At 33.9% G+C, this 22,377-nt stretch overlaps 3 protein-coding genes across 5 annotated transcripts in view; all 3 read left to right on the top strand.

Annotated features, from left to right (window-relative positions):
- The window catches only part of LOC139482537 (fibronectin type 3 and ankyrin repeat domains 1 protein-like), a 40,278-nt gene extending 36,572 nt beyond the window's left edge, over positions 1–3,706 (top strand). The window contains exon 7 of the mRNA XM_071266450.1: positions 3,587–3,706. Within this exon, the coding sequence (XP_071122551.1) occupies positions 3,587–3,706 (120 nt within the window). The remainder of the gene's footprint in view (positions 1–3,586) is intronic.
- The window catches only part of LOC139482692 (RUN domain-containing protein 1-like), a 726,769-nt gene that overhangs the window by 359,370 nt on the left and 345,022 nt on the right, over positions 1–22,377 (top strand). The window lies entirely within an intron of this gene.
- Positions 6,085–22,377, top strand: part of LOC139482690 (uncharacterized) — a 37,012-nt gene continuing 20,719 nt past the window's right edge. Inside the window, exons 1-3 of the mRNA XM_071266758.1 lie at positions 6,085–6,323; positions 6,710–7,195; positions 14,325–14,431. Of these exons, the coding sequence (XP_071122859.1) occupies positions 6,110–6,323; positions 6,710–7,195; positions 14,325–14,431 (807 nt within the window). The 5' untranslated portion in view covers positions 6,085–6,109. The remainder of the gene's footprint in view (positions 6,324–6,709; positions 7,196–14,324; positions 14,432–22,377) is intronic.

The raw sequence follows: 22,377 nt of genomic DNA, 5'->3' as shown, positions 1-22,377 counted from the left end.
TTTTGTCAATCTTTATCAAATGACGATAATCTCATTTAAACAGCGTTAATGCGTTTTTGTCCGATCAAGTTAAATTCGGGTTACTAGTGATACAAAAACAAATAAAGCACATCATCATTAAATAGGCCGTGTGCAGTAAATTTTTCTCACGTGTGATATGGAATAGAAGGAAAAACAATTACTGTGGGGATTACACATGTGGTAAGGATGTCACACCACCAATCCATACACTCCAATTTAGAATGTAAAGTTCTTCTAGTATGTTAAAGTAGTCCTTCCCAAAAAAATACATAGATTATAGTGCTCTTGATGTTATTGTTTACTTAAACTAACCAAACAATTTGCAGAAATAAAACTTTTGTTGAAAGAGAAATATATTTAAACCATTTTTAGACATAATTTACTTGCTTATGAGTTTGCATTAAAGATTGAGGATTAATGCACTCCATACTATATTTATTTAAGATTTTCAGAAAAAAACAGGGGCTATGTTTAGTAGTTACCTTCAGCCGTTGGTATTTAACTACAAGACATTAACCATGAATTAGAATTGGCAGGTAGAAAGATGATACATGTACGATTCATTATACACCTTTTTGTGAAGTTAAACTTATGTAAAAAATTTAGAAAGCTGTGAAAATTGAAAAAAATTGTTGAAATAGATCCGGATTTTGAATTGGTGGTCTGACACCTTTAAAGCAATAAACATGGAATCACAAAAATAAGAAAACAGCCTAAAACCAGAATTTGTGCTTTTATTTGCAATTAAACAATGGGAGAAATAAAAACAAATATAGTAACAGATACTTTAAGAAATTATGTATTTTCTCAATTATGATAATCATTATGGTTGATAACACTACTGTTTTTTTAACTTGGCAATAACTGCTTCTGAACGAAATCTAAAAAAAAAAAATATAAATTAACTGAAAAAGGTCAGAACATTACAAAAATTTATTAAAATTTTGTTTGTCCCTTATTTTGGTTATTTAGATTTTTTTTTACCCCAACAACCATGTATGTGGTCTTTGAGTAAGGTACCTGCCTCAAGGGGGCAGGAAGTGTGGGTTGTCTCAACTGCTTGGTGGAACCAACAACTTTAAAATATGTATTCCTTGCTTCTCCATAAAGACTGGTTGTCAGAATAATGTGTCTGACATGTGTATTTCTTCATCTTGTAAGCATTACCAAACATTATGTGCAAACTATAGTCAAGTTTGAAATTGTTCTTACAATCTTTATTTGCAGTGGCAAAAATGGGCCTTTACGTACGATAGATGTATGATAAATAGAAGAAGATGTGGTATTGATTGTCAATGAGACAACTCTTCACAAAAGACCAAAGCGAAATTTTATAAACGATACCCAAGAGAAAATAAATCTGGAATTCCACTGGAATCCCGGCTGGAATTAGATGGGATCCCACTGGGATATTGTGGGATTTTGATTGGGATCCCACTGGGATAAAATTTCGGGATTCCCGCTAAATAAGCGGGATCCCGATGTAAATGTATTGGGATAAATTTCGGGATTCCCGTAAAAGAAGCGGGATCCCGATGTAAATCCCAGCGGAAAAAAAAGCGGGATCCCAAAAATAAATACCAGCAGGATATACATGCACCAATTCAAATTGCACTGCCACTGGGAATCCTGGGTTATTTATGCAAAAGGATACATGTCATGTTTTCCTTTCTGTTAATCAATTTGCTGTCTCTGTACTTCCAACTAGAATTGCTGAGTAAATTATGGTAACTGGAATATCTGCATGCAATCTGTTTCGTTGGAAGCTTCATTTAAAAAGATCAGTATATCCCCTAAAAGTATCAAAAAAATCCACAAAGAATCATTTGTTCAATACGTTTTGAAGCAACAAATTCAATAGAAATATTATTGCATGTTTAATGTTTATAGAATACAGTAGATTGGAAGCTAGTCCAAATAATTATGAAGTCTTGGAAGGTTATTTTAATTTTTTGGCAAATTAATTACCTTCCCCCTTTTTTTATCCCCTGACGATAAATAACTATAGCGACTTATTATTTTCACCAAATAAACATACACACAACTGAATTAAATTTTGACATACCTACTATTTATGCCTGTTATGTGACAAGTTAACGAGTTTATTCATTGTATATGTTAAAAATAAATATATTTTCAGTTTATGCTTTCAGACTTTCTGATGTTGATTTGCTCAGATAAAAACCATACAAATCATAGTTCCTCAATAAATTATTTTTATAATCATTATATGCACATATACACATGTTAAATTAAATTATTAATGCACTTATCTGAAAACATCTTCATCTTCGTTCTGTCCTGTCCATAATTCAGCGTTAACAAATTTTGATGACGTTTTTACCAGTACACAAACGTCGACGTGACAATCTCGCCCCAAATTATATTGGCCAAGTTGATCTGTCTCCGTAACGGTATTATAAATAAATTAAGGGTATCGCATAAAAGTATTAATTACTGGCCAGTTTTTACTAAATATAAGAAAATTATACTTTATTAATCGGCACATGGTGCATGCGGATAAGATAGTGGCCGCATTATTTAGGACAGTAGTCAGTATTTTCTAGGGTCGAACTGTCCCGCGGCAGTACAGTTGAAAACAAAGCACGTGGTTATGATTTTTTACAGTTTACATAAGTTGAGAAATCAAAGTTTTACGATGTCGATCATTATCTTATCATTGATGCCGGACGACAACTAATAGAAACGCACTTATGGGAACTTGGGGAACAACAGAAACACCCAAGCTTTTCTGGCAAAACACTCGTTGACATTTCTCGGACGCTCTGCCATTTTTATCACGAAAATCTCGGCATTTTTCTGACTTATTAATATCTGTCAAACTGAATATTAAGTGACACTTAAATGTGATTGGCTTCAACTGACAGCTTTGGTGTCATACGCATTGTTTATTAACACCAATAACCTGTACTTGATGTTATCAGAGACATATAAAAATAAAATTGAAAATGGAAGTGGGGAATGTGTCAAAGAGACAACAACCCGACCACAGAAACACTTACATATTTTCAACAACATAATATATGCTTCATACAATTTCCCGTTTTAACTAGACTGGGATCCCAGCTTCAGACAGTCATCCCGATTGGGATCCCGGCTTTAAACAGTTCCGATTGGGATCCCAGCTTCAGACAGTTACCCCGATTGGGATCCCAGTGTCCGATATTTATCCCGTTTCATTTTGACTGGAATCCCGGCTTCAGACAGTTATCCCGAATGTGATCCCAGTTTCAGATATTTATCCCGAATGGGATCCCGCCTCCAGATGCTTATCCCGGCTTATCCCGACAATTTCACCGGGATTGCATTGGGATCCCGATGGATCCCGTTTTCGTTTTCTCTTGGGTAGGTCACTCTACGGCCTTCAATGAAGCTATTTGACAAGTTTTCACATGAGGCATGATGGTTTATTACAGATTGATGATGCTAATCGCCAAATTACACATACTTTAAAAACGATAGGTCACTCTATGTCCTTCAATGAAGCTATTTGACAAGTTTTCACATGAGGCATGATAGTTTATTACATGTTTTTCTTTTGTAGACTGTCATGTCAAAGACATCCCCAGAAGTAACTTCTGACACCCAATCACAGGTAGTTGGAGGTAATCATCTAATGTTAACTATTCAGATACTGGCTGAAATAATAGTTACTTGTTTCTAATGTATGGAAACCTTGATGTCTGCTTACAATGGCGGTACTATCATTCCTACTGGTTCATCACACAAGTCTATCATCTAATGTTAATTATTATATATATTGGCTGGAATCCGAATGATGTATAGTTTCTTATTTCTAATATATGGAAACTGGAATGATTATAGTTACTTATTTCTAATATATGGAAACCTTGATATCTGCATTTAATGTTAAAATAAAAAAATAAAGAAATTAATAGGAAAAGTAAAGTAGGCTATTGATGAAGATTGATTGATTACAGATCATATTAACCTTAAAATAAACATCTTACATTAAACTTCAATTCATTCTCACCCGATTTATATAGCATTCTCAACCTGTTCAGTAGACAACCGAATCCAGCCATCAGCTCAACTGGATTTTACAGAATAAGTAGTTTTTGGCATATTAATACATTGACCTAGAGAAGGATAGACACATTGACCAGTTGACCTATAGACGAATAGACACATTGACCAGTTGACATATAGACGGATAGACACATTGACCAGTTGACCTATAGACGAATAGACACATTGACCAGTTGACATATAGACGGATAGACACCTTGACCAGTTGACCTATAGAAGGATAGACACAATGACCAGTTGACCTATTAACAAATGGACATATTAATACATTGACAATTCTAAAACTTTTTACACATTGACACTTTGAGAGATCTACACATTGACATATCGACAAATTGACAGATCAACACAAAAGCAGACTCATACATTGATACATTGCCATGTTGACACACTGACAGATCATATAAAAAAACAAGATGTGGTATGATTGCCAATGAGACAACTTTTCATAAGAGACCAAATGACACAGAAATTAACAACTATAGGTCACTATACAGCCTTCAACTATGAGCAAAGCCCATACCGCATAGTCAGCTATAAAAGGCCCCAAAGTGACAAATGTGTTTCAATTCAAACGAGAAAACTAACAGCCTAAATTATGTGAGAAAAAAAATGAACGATAAACAAATATGTAGCACATCAACAAACGACAACCACTGAATTACAGGATCCTGACTAGGGACAGACACATACATACAGAATATGGTAGTGTTAAACATGTAAGCGGGATCACAAACCACCCCCTAACCTGGGACAGTTTTGTTACGGTACAGCATAAGAACCAACTATAAAAATCAGTTGTAAAAGGCAACACATTAACAGATTTATACATGAACACATTGACATATCGACACACTGACAGAGCGACACATAAACAGGCGCATACATCAACACATTGACATATCAGCACATTAACAGATGGATTCATCAACACATAGACATATCGGCAAACTGACATTTCAACACATTAACAGATTCATATATCAACACATTGACATGTTGAAACACTGACACATCAACACACTAACAGACGTATACGTCATAACACTGACAGATCAACACATTAACAGTCTCATACATCAACACATAAACATATAGACACTCAGACAGATTTAACTTATTGACATATCGAAACACTGACAGATAAACATATTAGCCGACTTCTACATAAACACATTAACATATTGACACACTAACAAATTCACACATTAACAGACTCAAACATCAACAAGTTGACATATCAACACACTGACAGATCAACACAATAACAGATTCATATATCAACACATGATGTATCGACACACCAACAGATCAACACATTAACAGACTCAACCATTCACACATTGACATATAGACACATTTACAGACTCAACCATTCACACATTGACATATAGACACATTTACAGACTCAAACATTGACACATGGACACACTGAAAAGTCAACATTTACACTCATACATCGACACACTGATAGATCAACACAATAATACTTGTACATTAACAGATCAATTTATTAACAGATTCAAACATTAACACACTGACACATCAACACATTAACACACTGACATATCAACACATTAACACACTGACATATGAACATATTAACAAATGTATACATCAACACATGGACATATCAACACATTTATAGACTGATAAATCAACACATTGACATATCGACACTCTGACAGATCAAAACATTAACATACTCATTTATTGTTTTAATGACAGAGAGAGGGCTGGCAGCAAACTTCTAATTAAGGTTGTTTAAAGACTACTGTGACTTAATAGGAAATATGTCACAAGTCATTGCTGTAAATAACACATCTCCAGCATCATAAGAAACATATATCCTTGTCTAATAGTATTATTTAAGATAAATTTATTGAAACATTGTCCAGCGGAGAAATTATCTTTGAGTGTGTGTATGCATACATTTTTTTTCACAAACATGATGAAATTTAAACTTTCAAACTTAATTTTTTTTTCAGAGCCCATCGGAAAAGGGCAACAGTCTGCCATGTTAAATCGTTTATTAGGGAAGGGCAGCTATGAATCATTTGATATGAGATGCATGGTAACCGGCCAGTTTTCCGTTGGGAAGTCTACTCTTGTGAAGCTGTTAGCTGGTGACATTATACTAGATGGTCGACAGCCGACTGACGGCATTTCTCTCGTTGAAGGTCGCTGTGGCCTCGACATTGAGACCAAAGAGTGGATTCTAATTGATCCAGGTGAGAAAATACACAAGTAGAAACATCTTAACACATGCTGTTGTGTGGACCTCCCTATCAGCAGACATGCTATAGCACTGATTTTAATCACATCATATTGTAGCCATATGTTTTGTGAGTTCTATTCAGGCACCAAGTTAATTCAAATTGAATTTTAATTTTAAATATGAATAATTTGACATTTATTTTCGATAATCAATAATGTCATCAATTCATCAGTTAAAACATGACTCTCTTTAAAATACATTAATAGCATTATGTGAATGTTACACTTGATAAGATTTAATTTTGATCTTAATTTGATTTTTCTTGTATTCTTCACTTGGTTTTGACAGCCTGTAGCTGTTTTGGATTTGATTTGCCTGATATATTAAATTTAATTTCAGACTCTTATAACGCCCTGGATGTTGTGTATAATAAAGTATTAATGACCTCTCTCAAAGAAGAGGAGAGTGATCTCACTGAAAAGTTCAATCAGGCTTCAGATACAAGTCCAACTGGTTATGTCAAAGCCACATTGTCCTCTTTGCCCTCAGAAAAGTCGGCAGCAGCACAATCTCTACCATCTAAGAAATCCTCCAATGTGCCTCTCACGGTAAAACAGATGGGAAAGAAAATGAGAACAAGAATGACTAAAGAGGAAATAAGAAGGAAAATGGAAAAAGTCCTCAAAAGTGGGAAGTATAAGATGAAAGTTGGGCGTCTTATCTTCTGGGATTTCGGTGGACAATATGTTTACTTAACAACACATCAGACCTTCATGACGTTCCGGGCGTTGTTTCTTGTAGTATTTGATGGAAGCAAAGATTTGCATGAACAGGTCCCTGATGTGATGTGTTTTCCAGGGCAGCACATGACACCAACTCCAGCAGGTAATATGCATGTTAATTACACACAGATAATGCAAAAAGGATACATTTTTATAACAGCAAGGTGATATCTTTTCTAAATATTTAAGCAAACCTCAATGTTTACATAATTTATTTACATTGTCACTTTTAGCTTGTCACAAACTACAATATTAACCTCAATATGTTTCGCATTTTGCAGCATTGATATGAGGTACTGTGGATTCATTCTTATTCGTGATTTACCAATTTTCGTGGCTTTTGTGGGGTCACAGCAAACCATGAATTTAAGAATTCAACGAAAAATTATCACAGGAAATGTGTTTGGAGTCAGATGTTTTTTTACAGTTATATTGTGCAGTTCTCTTATAGTGTTGACTAGCGATAAACATTTCAAATTAACACGTGTTTTATTGAAAGAAGATAAAGGTATTTTGATCAATTCAATAATTAAAAAAAATATAACATCAGTGATAAATAACAAATTAAAATTGATTAAAACTGTTTAAGGAAAATAAATGCAAGTTGTTAATTACCGTGTCATAGTTTGGTTTACTTTGATTAAAAGTTTACAGGATTAATTACGGGGATACTGCTGTTTATGACAGAGACTTTTTTTTTCACACCTTTTACTTAATTTGTCGGAATTGTATGAGGCGTTCAACTCTATGATTGATATATGATTGAACGCTTATTTCCCCTCATCACGGTATAATGAACAATCATATAGTATATGATTGTTCATTATACCGTGATGAGGGGAAATAAGCGTTCAATCATATAACGCTTATTTCCCCTCATCACGGTATAATGAACAATCATATAGTATATATAAGCGTTCAATCATATATCAATCATAGAGTTGAATGCCTCATAAAATTCCGACAAAAATTTATAAAATGTAAGACAAACAAACTATTAGTTGTCTCTGTCCATGATTGTAATTGAAGTTTTTAATGAACACTATCACTTAAAATGACCAAGTGAGGATTTTGACCATTCAAAACCTTTTCATTGATTTTTTTTTAATCATTGATCAAACAAAGGAGATTATATGATCTCCTAAATGAAGTATCTGTTTTTATTTTAATCAGTGATCTGCGAATTTACGTATACCACGAATTGTCTTTTTTTCTCTATCCACAAAAGTTGATACCCATGAAAATAAATGAATCCCCAGAAAGACAATAATATTTATTAAATATACCAAGTTTAAATTCTTTTCGGAAATTAAAGCATAGACAAAAAAAATAAGTGAATTCTCACAAAAAAGGAGCTGATGATTTTATTATATGAAGTATAGATTTTATCATAAGCATGAACGGAGTGCTGCACTTATTGTCAGACAACATCAAATTTTTAAAATTTAATCTTGAATTTGTTCTGGGAGAAATTATATTAAACGATTTTGTTCAGCCTGCAATGTGTGTCGATGAAAGTTCAACATAGGGATAGTGATCCGGTGGCAGGGGCGTTAACTTACTTCTTAAAAGCTTTATGTTTTAGAAGGTGGTAGCCCTGGATGCGTCATACTTTTTATATAGATGCCTTACGTTACAAAGTTTCGTCTGTCACACATCTATTGTCCTTGACCTCATTTTCATGGTTCAGTGACAACTTACAAAAGAGTGGAGATTTTTTTGTAATGTTAATTTCTCTCTTATTAAGAGTAATAGGATAACTATATTTAGTATGTGCGTACCTTGCAAGCTCCTCATGCCCGTCAGACAGTTTTCACTTGATCTCGACATCATTTCATGGATCAATGAACAAGGTCAAGTTTTGGTGGTCAAAGTCCATATCTCAGATACTGTAAGCAATAGGTCTAGTATATTTGGTGTATTGAAGGTTACAATACACCATTAGATTTTATTGGCGCAGCCATTTTATGAACATAACATGGTATTCAGAATTAACAGTATGGCTAATCCTGATTGGTCGATATGTGCGCCCGTTGTTTTTTATTTTTAGAGACTTCGTGCACTCTGCGTTATACAAAAGGTAAAATAAAAGTTATTCCGTAGCCCTAAAGGCACTGAGATGACTTTTAAACGCTAGGACAAGACACATATTTTTAAGGGCAAAATTAATAGGCAGGGGAGATAAATACAACACACGCTAAGAAAAGCAACGCGAACCTATAATTTTGGGACCAAAAAATACTGTCCTAATAACTTTTCATTTCAAGGTTTCGTTAAAAGAATCAACTTTCTAAAGTCTGTATCTCGAAAAAGGCTACCATTGTTGCCTTTGGGGAAATTAATTGTTTATTTCAATCTGAAGGATCTCCAACTGGCAGGTGTCATCTGACCTTGACCTCATTTTCATGGTTCAGTTGTTATAGTTAAGTTTTTGTGTTTTGGTCTAATTTTCTTATACTGTATAAGTATTCCATAGGTCTACTGTATTTGCTGTATGGAATGATTGTAAGGTGTACATGTCCAACTGGCAGGTGTAATCTGACCTTTACCTCATTTTTATGGTTCAGTGGTCAAAGTTATTTTTTTTAGTTTTTTTTTTTTTCTAATAGGTCAACTATATTTGGTGTATAGAAATATTTTATGATGTACATGTCAGTCAATAATCAATAGGTCAACTATATTTGTTGTATGGAAGGATTATAGTGTGTATATGTCTGTCTGGCAGGTATCATCTGACCTTGACCTCATTTTCATGGTTCATTGGTCAATGTTAAGTTTTCATGGTTAAGTTTGTTTCTTAGATACTATAATCAATAGGTCAATTATATTTAATGCATAGATTGATTGTAAGGTATACATGTCTGCCTGGCATGGTTCATTTGACCTTGACCTTGTTTCATGGTTCATTTGTCAATGTTTATTTTTTTTTGTTAAGTCTGTTTCTTAGAAACTATTAGCAATAGGTCAACTATATTTAGTGTATTGAATGATTGAAAGCTGTACATGTATTTCTGTTTAGTTTATCTGACCTTGACCTCATTTTCTGGGATCATGTTAAGGTTATTTGATAGTTGTAGCAAAACTTTATATTTAGGACTATCAACATAATATAAATGGTTTGTAAAGAAGGCGAGACATTTCAGTGTGTGCACTCTTGTTGTTATACCCCCGCTTTAAAAAAGGGGGGGTATACTGTTTTACCTCTGTCTGTCCTTCCGTCAGTCCGTCCGTCCCATGAATATTTTTCGTCGCATTTTTCTCAGGAACTACAATACAAGGATTTCTGAAATTTGGTTTCAGGGTTTATCTAGGTCAGCTATACCGTGTGAAGGGTTTTCAGATTGATCACTTGACAACTTCCTGTTTACCGAACACTTGTATGATTTTACACATGATAGACAAGTTGAAAAATGTCGTCACATTTTTCTCAGGAACTACAATACAAGGATTTCTGAAATTTGGTTTCAGGATTTATATAAGTCAGCTATACCGTGTGATGCGTTTTCAGATTCATCACTCGACAACTTCCTGTTAACCGAACACTTGCATATTTTAACACTATTAATATTATCCACTTGCAGCGGGGGTATCATCAGTGAGCAGAAGCTCGCAGTTTCACTTGTTATTCCTTAAATCTAATTTTGTTAACACGTTGTATTAAATAGCTGTTAAACAAATGTTATCCTTAATTGTGTCAAAATATGTTTTTTTTTGTTGTTGTAAAAGTAAGTAAACTAATGTATGATAAAATTCACAATTAATGGCTTAGTCATCAAGCAATGTTAAAACAAATGTTTTCCTATAGAAATTCAGATTGTTTTAAATGAGTAAACCAGAAAACATATTTAATGGTAGAATGTTTACATACTGATTTCTCAAAATATCTATTCAAAGACTAAACATAGTAGCTTTTTGATGAGAAGGATTTATAACGTTGGTATTTTGAAGGTGTTGTTTTGTTTGAACCATATTAAAGACAAAATAAAGCATATGATATATTGTAGTTTGATCCATCAACATTTGATACAAAAAGTAAAATTTTCTTTTTATCAGTTCTTACTTTAACGCACGTTTTAATTGAAGGAATAAAGCTTCTTTTACCTTTATATGATTTTCAAATGATGTAATTTCAGAGTTACAGAACTTTTTTCACTACATAATTTCTGTATGATTGAATCTGTATTGAATGACAAACATCGTTAGAAACCCACTTATCCACATCCCCATTTATTGCATTGAGTTAAACATTTCTATATAATGTAACCTTCGTAGAACTGATTGAAATTAGTCCTAGTTTATATTGAATATTTCATTAATATCAATTCTGGAAAAATGAGGATTTTTTAGTTTTCAGTTTTGACATCTTAATAAAACTAATTTTGAAAATAAATCTTAGGAAATGTGGACTACTTTTAAACAATATTCCCTGGCTTTAAATGTTTGTTGTAAGGTTCCGGGACACAGTTATTGTCCTTTGATTTTCCTTGTCTACACATAGAGTCCCTCATGTGACAGTGTATAACTTGCAATTTCTATTTCATACACTATCCAGATTTATTTTTTTCTAATTTATGCCTAAAATAGTAAGTAGGGGGATGGAATTACTTGTCAAATTGGGACATGAATTTGTATACGACCACACTCATTTTTTGGGGTTCGTATAATGCTATTATGTTGTCGTCCGACAACACATTTGGTTTTCGGACAATAACTGTAGTTTAAATGAATGGATCTCTATGGATTTTACAAGAAGATTCAATACCACAAAAGGAAGGATGATTTTAGGGTTTGTGGTACCAACAGTTTAGGAAATAGAGGCCAAAAAGGGGCCAAAAACAAGCATGTTTGTAGTTTCAGGAAAATAACTTGTGTGTAAGTGTACGGATCTCTCTGGCATTGTACCACAAGGTTCCATATCACAAAAGGAAGGCTGGGATTGAGTTTAGGTATAATTGCCCCAACATGCTGGAATCGGGGGCAAAAAAGGAGCCAAAAACAAGCAATTTTTGTAGTGTCTATACAATAACTTGTGTTTAAGTGTATGGATCTCCCTAAAATTGTACTAAGAGGTTCCATACTTCAAAGGGAAGGCTGGGATTAGGCTTTGGGATATTGGTCCAAAGTGTGTGTGGGGGGGGCAACATTTGGAAGGGGGATTTTTTTCCCAAATTTTTATTGTCGAGCCTGCGACTTTTGTCGCAGAAAGTTTGACATATGGATAGTGATCCAGCGGCGGTGGTGTTAATTAACTTCTTAAAAGCTTTATATTTTAGAAGGTGGAAGACCTGGATGCTTCTTACTTTGTATATGGATGCTTCATTTTACGAAGTTTCCGTCAGTTACATGTCCAATGTCCTTGACCATTTTTTGTAATATTAAATTCTCTCTTATTATAAGTAATACATTGTAATAGAATAACTATATTTGGTATGTGCGTACCTTGAAAGCACCTCATTCCTGTCAGACAGTTTTCACTTGACCTCGACCTCATTTCATGGATCAGTGAACAAGGTTAAGTTTTGGTGGTCAAGTCCATATCTCAGATACTATAAGCAATAGGTCTTGTATATTCGGTGTATGGAAGGTCTGTAAGGTGAACATGTCCAACTGTCAGGTGTCATCTGACCTTGACCTCATTTTCATGGTTCAGTGGTTATAGTTAAGTTTTTGTGTTTTGGTCTGTTTTTCTTATACTATATGCAATAGGTTTACTATATTTGGTGTATGAAATGATTGTAAGGTGTACATGTCTAGCTGGCAGGTGTCATCTGACCTTGACCTCATGTTCATGGTTTAGTGGTCCAAGTTAAGTTTTGATTTGTTTTTTCTAATACTATATGCAATAGGTCAACTATATTTGGTGTATGGAAATATTTTATGATCTATATGTCAGTCACGCAGGTTTTATTTGACCGTGAACTCATTTTCACGGTTCATTGCTCAGTGTTAAGTTTTTTGTGTTTTGGTCTGTTTTACTTAAACTATAACAACGTATAAGCAATAGGTCGACTCTATTTGTTGTATGGAAGAATTGTTAGCTGTACATGCCTGCCTGGCATGGTTCATCTGACCTTGACCTCATTTTCATGGTTCATTGGTCAATGTTTAGTTTTCTTGGTTAATGTTAAATTTGTGTGACAGTTGTAATAAAGCTTTATATTTAGGACTATCAACATAATATCAATAATTAGTAAAGAAGAAAGAAGGCGAGACATTTCAGCGTTTGCACTCTTGTAATGGTTCATATTTAATTTTTTTTTTTTAATTTTCAATTTCCAAATTTTTTGAAAAGTTTTAAGAATAGATTTTTAAGATCTTTTACATTTATTTTGTGTCAGAAACCTATATTATTTTAAAAAATTGATCAGAATCCAAATTCAGACGGCATCGAGCTTGAATAGTGTGTCCAAATTTGCTCCAACTGTTCACGGTTCCACCTCTGCGGTCGTATCAGACTGTGCCCAGCAAGCATTTGATTTGGTAAAGTAGGGATTTGGTCCAAATTTAAAAAAAAAGCCAATAATTAGTATATATATAAAGCCGTCACACTGAATTATTGACCCTCTTAACCTTTAATTGTCCACAGTTTGAGTTAGAGCTGATGGATATTTCTATAACTTTGACATAATTCGTCCTAAAAGTGGTACACTATATATACCATACAAATCTTTTTGGATAGAACAGGTGTGATTTTTTTAATTTTTAATTTTTTTGATTAAAAGAAATGCACTACGGAATAACTGTGTTCTCGGCCATAAATAATAATCAAAAAAGCAAGATAGCGATTAGAACAAACACAAAATCCAAGGGCTGTTCCATAAAATCTTAAACAGGACCGCAACTTGAACTGGCCATTATTTTGGTGGTGTGAAATATTAGTTTGTATACGTTTTAATTGTATGCAGGTCTTAAGCATTGTTACCTTTTTTTAATATGCCTTCCTTAAACTATGTGTTAATAAAACAGTCTGAAGAACAAATACAACAATATAGAATATACATATACACTGAAATAGTTGTCACCTTTTGACAGAGAATCCAACTTAAAGGAAGACTATTATCAGCTGTTTAAATAATTGAGGTTGACTAAGTATTCAGCCGTTTTTTTCTTCTTCAAATAACGGGTTTACAAGACAAAAGACAATGACAAACTTTTAAAAGTGTAGTATCACAAATATGAAAAATGCAGAATGTATATACTTTGTTTATACTGATTTTGATTTTATTTTGTAGTATTCTTGCAATATTGGGTCAATTCCATCCTGACCTATTGTAAGGTTGTATATGCAGGCATCCCAAAGATCTTGTTTGTTGCCACTCACAAGGACAAAGTACCATTGGTGAGTGATCTAATGTTAGATATATAGTAGTAAGTCATTGCCATTTAAAACACTTGACAAATGTGTAAAAACTGCTACATAAGAGCTCTAATGCTTACATAATGATAATATGCCCAAATGTCTTAGCTCTTGACCAAACTTCGTGTAAAGCTCTTCACTTTTGAAAGAACAGGATTCTAATATATTTGTGGGTAATAGACTAAAGATCAGATTACAGGGCCTATAAACATAGTAGAATATATGAAGAACCACTTATAGATAAGTATAGATTATCGGGTTTTCTGCACATTGATATCGTAACATATCAGCAGCGAGCCACAATGTGAACCTTTTTGGTGAGTGAGCGTAGCGAACGAGCTAAAAAGTTTAACATTGTGTCGAGGGGCTGATATTTTACGATATCTATACGTACAAAACCCGATTATCTGTTTATCGTTCTATTAATGGTCTTTTCCCCTCTCCCTAAGACAGTTTTACGCTTGACGAAAACAAGCTTGATAACGTCTCCTCTCGCATTGTGACATCGATGATAACTTCTCCACTCACATTGTGACGTCGCTGATAATGCCTGGTCTCGTTTTGAAGTCTTGATACGAGAATTAATGAGTGACAGAGCAGAGTGATATAGGCGTAGGGAAGGAGGATAAGTAAATGATATTTGGTTTGGAATTGTATTAATATTCAATTTGATACATCTCATTGTCATGGTGATTATTTGCCGTGTCACTCTCGGTCATGATCTATTGACTATAACAATTGCTCAGTTTAAATGTTAAAGTTTGTATTTTCTTTGCCGTGTCACTCTCGGCCATGGTCTATTGACTTTAAACAATTGCTCAGTTTAAATGTTAAAGTTTGTATTTTCTTTGCCGTGTCGCTCTCGGTCATGATCTATTGACTATAACAATTGCTCAGTTTAAATGTTAAAGTTTGTATTTACTTTGCCTTGCCACTCTTGGGCATGTTCTATTGACTTTAACAATTGCTTAGTTTAAATGTTAAAGTTTGTATTTTCTTTGCCGTGTCACTCTGGGGCATGGTCTATTGACTTTAAACAATTGCTCAGTTGTATTTCCTTTGCCGTGTCACTCTCGGGCATGGTCTATTGACTTTAAACAATTGCTCAGTTTAAATGTTAAAGTTTGTATTTTCTTTGCCATGTCACTCTCGGTCATGGTCTATTGACTATAACAATTGCTCAGTTTAAATGTTAAAGTTTGTATTTTCTTTGCCGTGTCACTCTCGGGCATGGTCTATTGACTTTAAACAATTGCTCAGTTTAAATGTTAAAGTTTGTATTTTCTTTGCCGTGTCACTCTCGGCCATGGTCTATTGACTTTAAACAATTGCTCAGTTTAAATGTTAAAGTTTGTATTTTCTTTGCCGTGTCGCTCTCGGTCATGATCTATTGACTATAACAATTGCTCAGTTTAAATGTTAAAGTTTGTATTTACTTTGCCGTGCCACTCTTGGGCATGTTCTATTGACTTTAACAATTGCTTAGTTTAAATGTTAAAGTTTGTATTTTCTTTGCCGTGTCACTCTGGGGCATGGTCTATTGACTTTAAACAATTGCTCAGTTGTATTTCCTTTGCCGTGTCACTCTCGGGCATGGTCTATTGACTTTAAACAATTGCTCAGTTTAAATGTTAAAGTTTGTATTTTCTTTGCCATGTCACTCTCGGTCATGGTCTATTGACTATAACAATTGCTCAGTTTAAATGTTAAAGTTTGTATTTTCTTTGCCGTGTCACTCTCGGGCATGGTATATTGACTTTAAACAATTGCTCAGTTTAAATGTTAAAGTTTGTATTTTCTTTGCCGTGTCACTCTCGGTCATGATCTATTGACTATAACAATTGCTCAGTTTAAATGTTAAAGTTTGCATTTTCTTTGCTGTGTCACTCTCGGGCATGGTCTATTGACTTTAAACAATTGCTCAGTTTAAATGTTAAAGTTTGTATTTTCTTTGCCGTGTCACTCTCGGTCATGGTCTATTGACTTTAAACAATTGCTCAGTTTAAATGTTAAAGTTTGTATTTTCTTTGCCGTGTCACTCTCGGTCATGGTCTATTGACTATAACAATTGCTCAGTTTAAATGTTAAAGTTTGTATTTTCTTTGCTGTGTCACTCTCGGGCATGGTCTATTGACTTTAAACAATTGCTCAGTTTAAATGTTAAAGTTTGCATTTTCTTTGCCGTGTCACTCTCGGGCATGGTCTATTGACTTTAACAATTGCTTAGTTTAAATGTTAAAGTTTATATTTAATCCAGTTTTATTTCAACAGCCCTGTAGTCAGGACCTCGGTGTTCAGATGAATATCAATTTTATGGTCATTTTTTTTTTTATAAATTTTCTGTTTACAAAACTTTGATTTTTTTTCGAAAAACTTAGGATTTTCTTATCCAAGGAATAGATTACCTCAGCCGCATTTGGAACATTGTTTTGGAATTTTGGGTCCTCAATGCTCTTCAACTTTGTACTTGTTTGGCTGTATAACTATTTTGATCTGAGCGTCACTGATGGGGTTATGTAGACGAAACGCGCATCTGGTGTATTAAATTATAATCCTGGTACCTTTGATAACTATTATACCACTGGTTTGATGCGACTGCTGGTGGACGTTTCGTCCCTGGAGGTATCACCAACCCAGTAGTCAGCACTTCGGTGTTGACATGAATATCAATTATATAGTCATTTTTTTTTAATTTCTTGTTTACAAAACTTGATTTTTTGGGGATACGATTGCTTTTAAGCAATCTGTGGACTTATACCATTGACTCAGGGCCATGCCCTCACGTCAACCGTTTTATTCAAAACATCAAGGAACATCTTAGATTCTTGAGTTTATCTTGCTTGAAATGGTATAGAAAACAAAAGGATTGAACTTAAACAACTGTCCTGTAATGTTCTTCTCATAATGTTCATGTTTCGATCTTTCTCTTGTCTTGTATGGGTGTTTTTAACAACACAGAAAATCAGAATTAAGCAGTATTTATATTTAGTGTTTTTATAAATTTAGAAACACGTCAGAAGGAATTCCCCATTTTTAGCTCACCTGGCCCGAAGGGCCAAGTGAGCTTTTCTCATCACTTGGCGTCCTTCGTCCGTCGTCCGTCGTCTGTCGTCCGTCGTCTGGCGTCGTTAACTTTTACAAAAATCTTCTTCTCTGAAACTACTGGGTCAAATTTAACCAAGCTTGGCCACAATCATCATTGGGGTATCTAGTTTAAAAAATGTGTCCGATGACCCGGTCAATCAACCAAGATGGCCGCCAAAGCTAAAAATGGGGGTAAAATGCAGTTTTTAGCTTATAACTCAAAAACCAAAGCATTAAGAGCAAAACTGACGGGGTAAAATTGTTCATCAGGACAAGATCTATCTGCCCTGAAATTTTCAGATGAATCGTACAACCCGTTGTTGGGTTGCTGCCCCTGAATTGGTAATTTTAAGGCAATTTTGCTGTTTTTGGTTATTAGGCTTAAATTAAAATATTGTTTGTTTGCCCTTTACCGACCGACCCTATCAATTCGTTCCGCCTGAAAATCTTTTATTTGTATTTACCAGCAAGATTTTATTTTATTTTATTTTTTCGTTCCTACCAAAAATCTTTTATTTGTATTTCCCGCTCAAAACTTTTTTACCGGAATCCTCGGGTTTTATCTTTACGTATAAGGTCCAGTCCGTTTGGTATCACCTGAGCGTTTGACATGAACACTTGCATTTGAAGTTTCAAAGCATTTGTTTGAAATCGATAAAGATAAGATAAGATAAGAAATTTTATTTCAAGTCGGGTTACATTAAATACAAACATAAGCTCTGTAGAGCTTTTTGCCGACATTAATAACAATAACAACACACATATTAAGATACATAAAACACACATATGAGACATACAAATTATGATAGCTATATTGCTAGTAAAAAGTTCATAAATAAAAAGCATAGCACATGCAAGCAAAGCACTAAAACTGAAACATAAGCACATGCAAAGCAGAATGAAATAAATAAAGCAAACTAATTTCTATAAGCTACATGGAACAAACATTTAACACAAAATAAAATAAAGGTATTAAGATCTGCAGGAGCCACACCTGCATGAGTTGCCATTCCAGTTGTTGATCATACTTTTAAACTGGTTTAGGTTTGTCTGTGCACGGATCGTGTCAGGCAACTCATTCCATAGTGTAGCTCCAGCATATCTTAATGAATGAAGGCCAAAATGTGTGGTTCTCACCTGTGGAATTTCAACAGTTTGTTGTTTTCTAAAAGTATAAGATACATTTTTAAAATTAATGATATCATGGAGATACACCGGTGATTCTTTATGTAATATTTTAAAAGTTTCTATTGCCATCATTCTTAGGCGTCTTATTTTTAAAGAAGGTAAACCAGATTTTAACAACAGAGTTTCATAATCACTATCAAAATCTTCATATATGATTCTCAAGGCACGTTCTTGTATTTTTTCCATCTTTTTAGTATTACCCTCCCCACAAAAATGCCAAACCACAGGACAATAATTGAAATTAGACATAATATATGAATGATAAATAGTTAACCTTCCTAATTTAGATAGATGTTTTCCAATTCTTTAAAGAACATTTAACTGCCTTGATGCTTTTTTACAAATATCAGAGATATGAGTTTTAAACTTGAGTTGATAATCTATTGTCACCCCCAGGAGCTTTACCTCAGTGTCACATAAAATTTCATTCCCGTCCAAATTGAATTTAATATTCCCACTTTTTGATTTATTCCCAACAGCTATAGCCTGAAATTTATCTGGATTAGCTTTCATTTTGTTATTAGCAAACCAATCAATTAAAACAGCACTTTCCTTTTCCAAAGATTTAACTAATCCATTTAGGTCTGGTCCTGAGTGTGACAATGTATTATCGTCTGCATAATTATACAGTTCATTTTCTTTCACAAAATTGAAAATGTCATTTAGAAAAATATTAAAAAGCACAGGACCCAAAATCGAGCCCTGCGGTACACCTTTATAGATATTTTGCCAGGTACTAAAATATGCACCGACTTTTACACATTGTTTCCTATTTGATAAATAATTATCAATTAAATTAAGTGCCTCATTTGACAGGCCATATGCCTTCAATTTTAAAAGAAGTAAATTATGGGGTAAGCAGTCAAGGCCTTAGAAAGGTCCATTAGCACAGCAGCCACATATAAATTTTGATCGACTGCTTTTTTCCAGTCCTCAATGACTTTTAATAAGGCGGTGTTACAGCCATAGCCAGGTCTAAAAGCTGACAAGGAAGGATGAAATATTTTACTAAAATATTCTATTAGCTGCTGATATATGGCCCTTTCAAAGAACTTTGACACCACCGGAAGAATGCTAACAGGTCTGTAGTTTCCTGCCTCTAACTGACTATTCTTTTTATGCAGTGGAACTACCTGTGCTTCCTTAAGATCGTCAGGAAACTCTGAACTCTTAATAGACATATTTATAAGTTGAGTAATAGGTTTAACAATTACTGGTTTGGCTATTTTCAAGATTTTTACTGATACCCCATCAAAGCCAGTAGCTTTGTTTACATTGATCTTATTAATTTGTTTTTCAACAAAGTCATCTTTAATTTCTATAAAAGATAAACTACCATCAACATTGCAATTTTCCCTTATTGATTTTATGCTTGGATGATTATCATCTACCTCACAATTATCATTGCCGATATCTTTGGCTACATTTACAAAGTAGTTATTAAAAATTTCTGCAACATTTGATTGGTCATTAATTATTTCATCGTTGTTACATAAAACAATATTGTTATCAAAATGACTACCCTTGTTTGTTAAAAAAGGTTTGATTGTTGGCCAGAAATCTTTTTGTTTTGGACCACCAGTGCAACGCTCTATAAAATAATTTCTTATAGATTGTCTTCTAAGTTTGGTAGCAAGATTTCTTTGTTGGCGATATAACTCCCAGTTCTTCTTCGATTTTGCATGTAAATATTTATTGTGAAGCATTTGCTTGTTGAACGCTTTCTGAAATCATGACATGAAGTACGTTACTCTGTACATTTAAACGTTCATTTACAAAAAAGTTCGTTTGATACAAAAGTATTTACGTGTGTACAAACTAATTTGTAAACGGACGTTGTATTCTATGTAGGGATGGCCTTTTGTGATCCACATATCAGAATTATATGACATGAACCAAAAGACCCTGTAAAGTGGAGAATATCCGGCAGTAAAATCGCCAAGTTTTCCATACAGATCATTTATAAATGTGATGCAAAATACGTGACAATTGAGTTTTAAGTCTTATAGCATTTTTATTGGAAAAAAGGCACACACGAAATTTGTAACACTCTAGGGACTTTTTCTTCTAGTACACAATGTAGTAATTTATGTCTGCCCGGACATAATTTTACCAGTACAAAGTTATCTCTTATAGGGCCGTCTCTTATATATTTTTTTTCAAAACCAATAGTCCCAGCGGAAAACTTATTTGCAAAAACAAACGGACAAAAAAATGACATTATGCAGATTTTGTATCTATAAAATAAAATATTTTACCTACCTGCCTACCCATGACAAATAATATACCGAGCCAAGCTATTTTTTTGGGGAAAAAAATAAAATATTTTACCTACCTACCTACCCTGTTTCAAAACATAGGGTCGGAAAAGGGCAAACAAACAATATTTTAATTTAGGCCTTATCTTGAATATTATTATAGATAAGAGATAAACTGTAACAGCAATAATGTTCAGCAAAGTAAGATTTACAAATAAGTCAACATGACCGAAATGGTCAGTTGACCCCTTAAGGAGTTATTGCCCGTATAGTCAATTTTTAACCATTTTTCGTAAAATCTTAGTAATCTTTTACAAAAATCTTCTTCTCTCAAACTACTGGGCCAAATTAAACCAAACTTTGCCACAATCATCATTTGGGTATCTAGTTTAAAAAATGTGTGGCGTGACCTGGCCAACCAACCAAGATGGCCGCCACAGCTAAAATAGAACATAGGGGTAAAATGCAGTTTTTTGGTTATAACTCAAAAAACCAAAACATTTAGAGCAAATCTGACATTGGGTAAAATTGTTTATCAGGTCAAGATCTATCTGCCCTGAAATTTTCAGATGAATCAGACAACCTGTTGTTGGGTTGCTGCCCCTGAATTGATAATTTTAAGGAAATTTTGCTGTTTTGGGGTATTATCTTGAATATTATTATAGATAGAGATAAACTTTAAACAGCAATAATGTTCAGCAAAGTAAGATTAACAAATGCGTCTACCTGACTGAAATGGTCAGTTGACCCCCTTAGGAGTTTTTGCCCTTTATAGTCAACTTTTAACCATTTTTCGTATATCTTAGTAATCTTTTACAAAAATCTTCTCCTCTGAAACTACTGGGCCAAATTAAACCAAACTTGGCCACAATCATCATTTGAGTATCTAGTTTTAAAAATGTGTGGCATGACCTAGCCAACCAACCAAGATGGCCGCCACCGCTAAAAATAGAACATAGGAGTAAAATTCAGTTTTTGGCTTATAACTCAAAAACCAAAGCATTAAGAGCAAATCTGACATGGAGTAAAATTGTTTATCAGGTCAAGATCTATCTGCCCTGAAATTTTCAGATGAATCGGACAACCTGTTGTTGGGTTGCTGCCCCTGAATTGGTAATTTTAAGGAAATTTTGCTGTTTTTTGTTATTATCTTGAATATTATTATAGATAGAGATAAACTGTAAAAAGCAATAAATGTCAGCAAAGTAAGATCTACGAATAAGTCAACATGACCGAAATGGTTAGTTGACCCCTTTAGGAGTTATTGCCCTTTATAGTCAATTTTTAACCATTTTTCGTAAATCTTAGTAATCCTTTACAAAAATCTTCTCCTCTGAAACTACGTGGCCAAGTTAATTGTAGATAGAAATAATTGTAAGCAGCAAGAATGTTCAGTAA

Source organism: Mytilus edulis, chromosome 7, assembly GCF_963676685.1.
Source record: "Mytilus edulis chromosome 7, xbMytEdul2.2, whole genome shotgun sequence".
Taxonomy (NCBI): Eukaryota; Metazoa; Mollusca; class Bivalvia; order Mytilida; family Mytilidae; genus Mytilus; species Mytilus edulis.
Note: the sequence above shows the minus strand (reverse complement) of the source record. Positions and strands in the feature narration are given on the sequence as shown.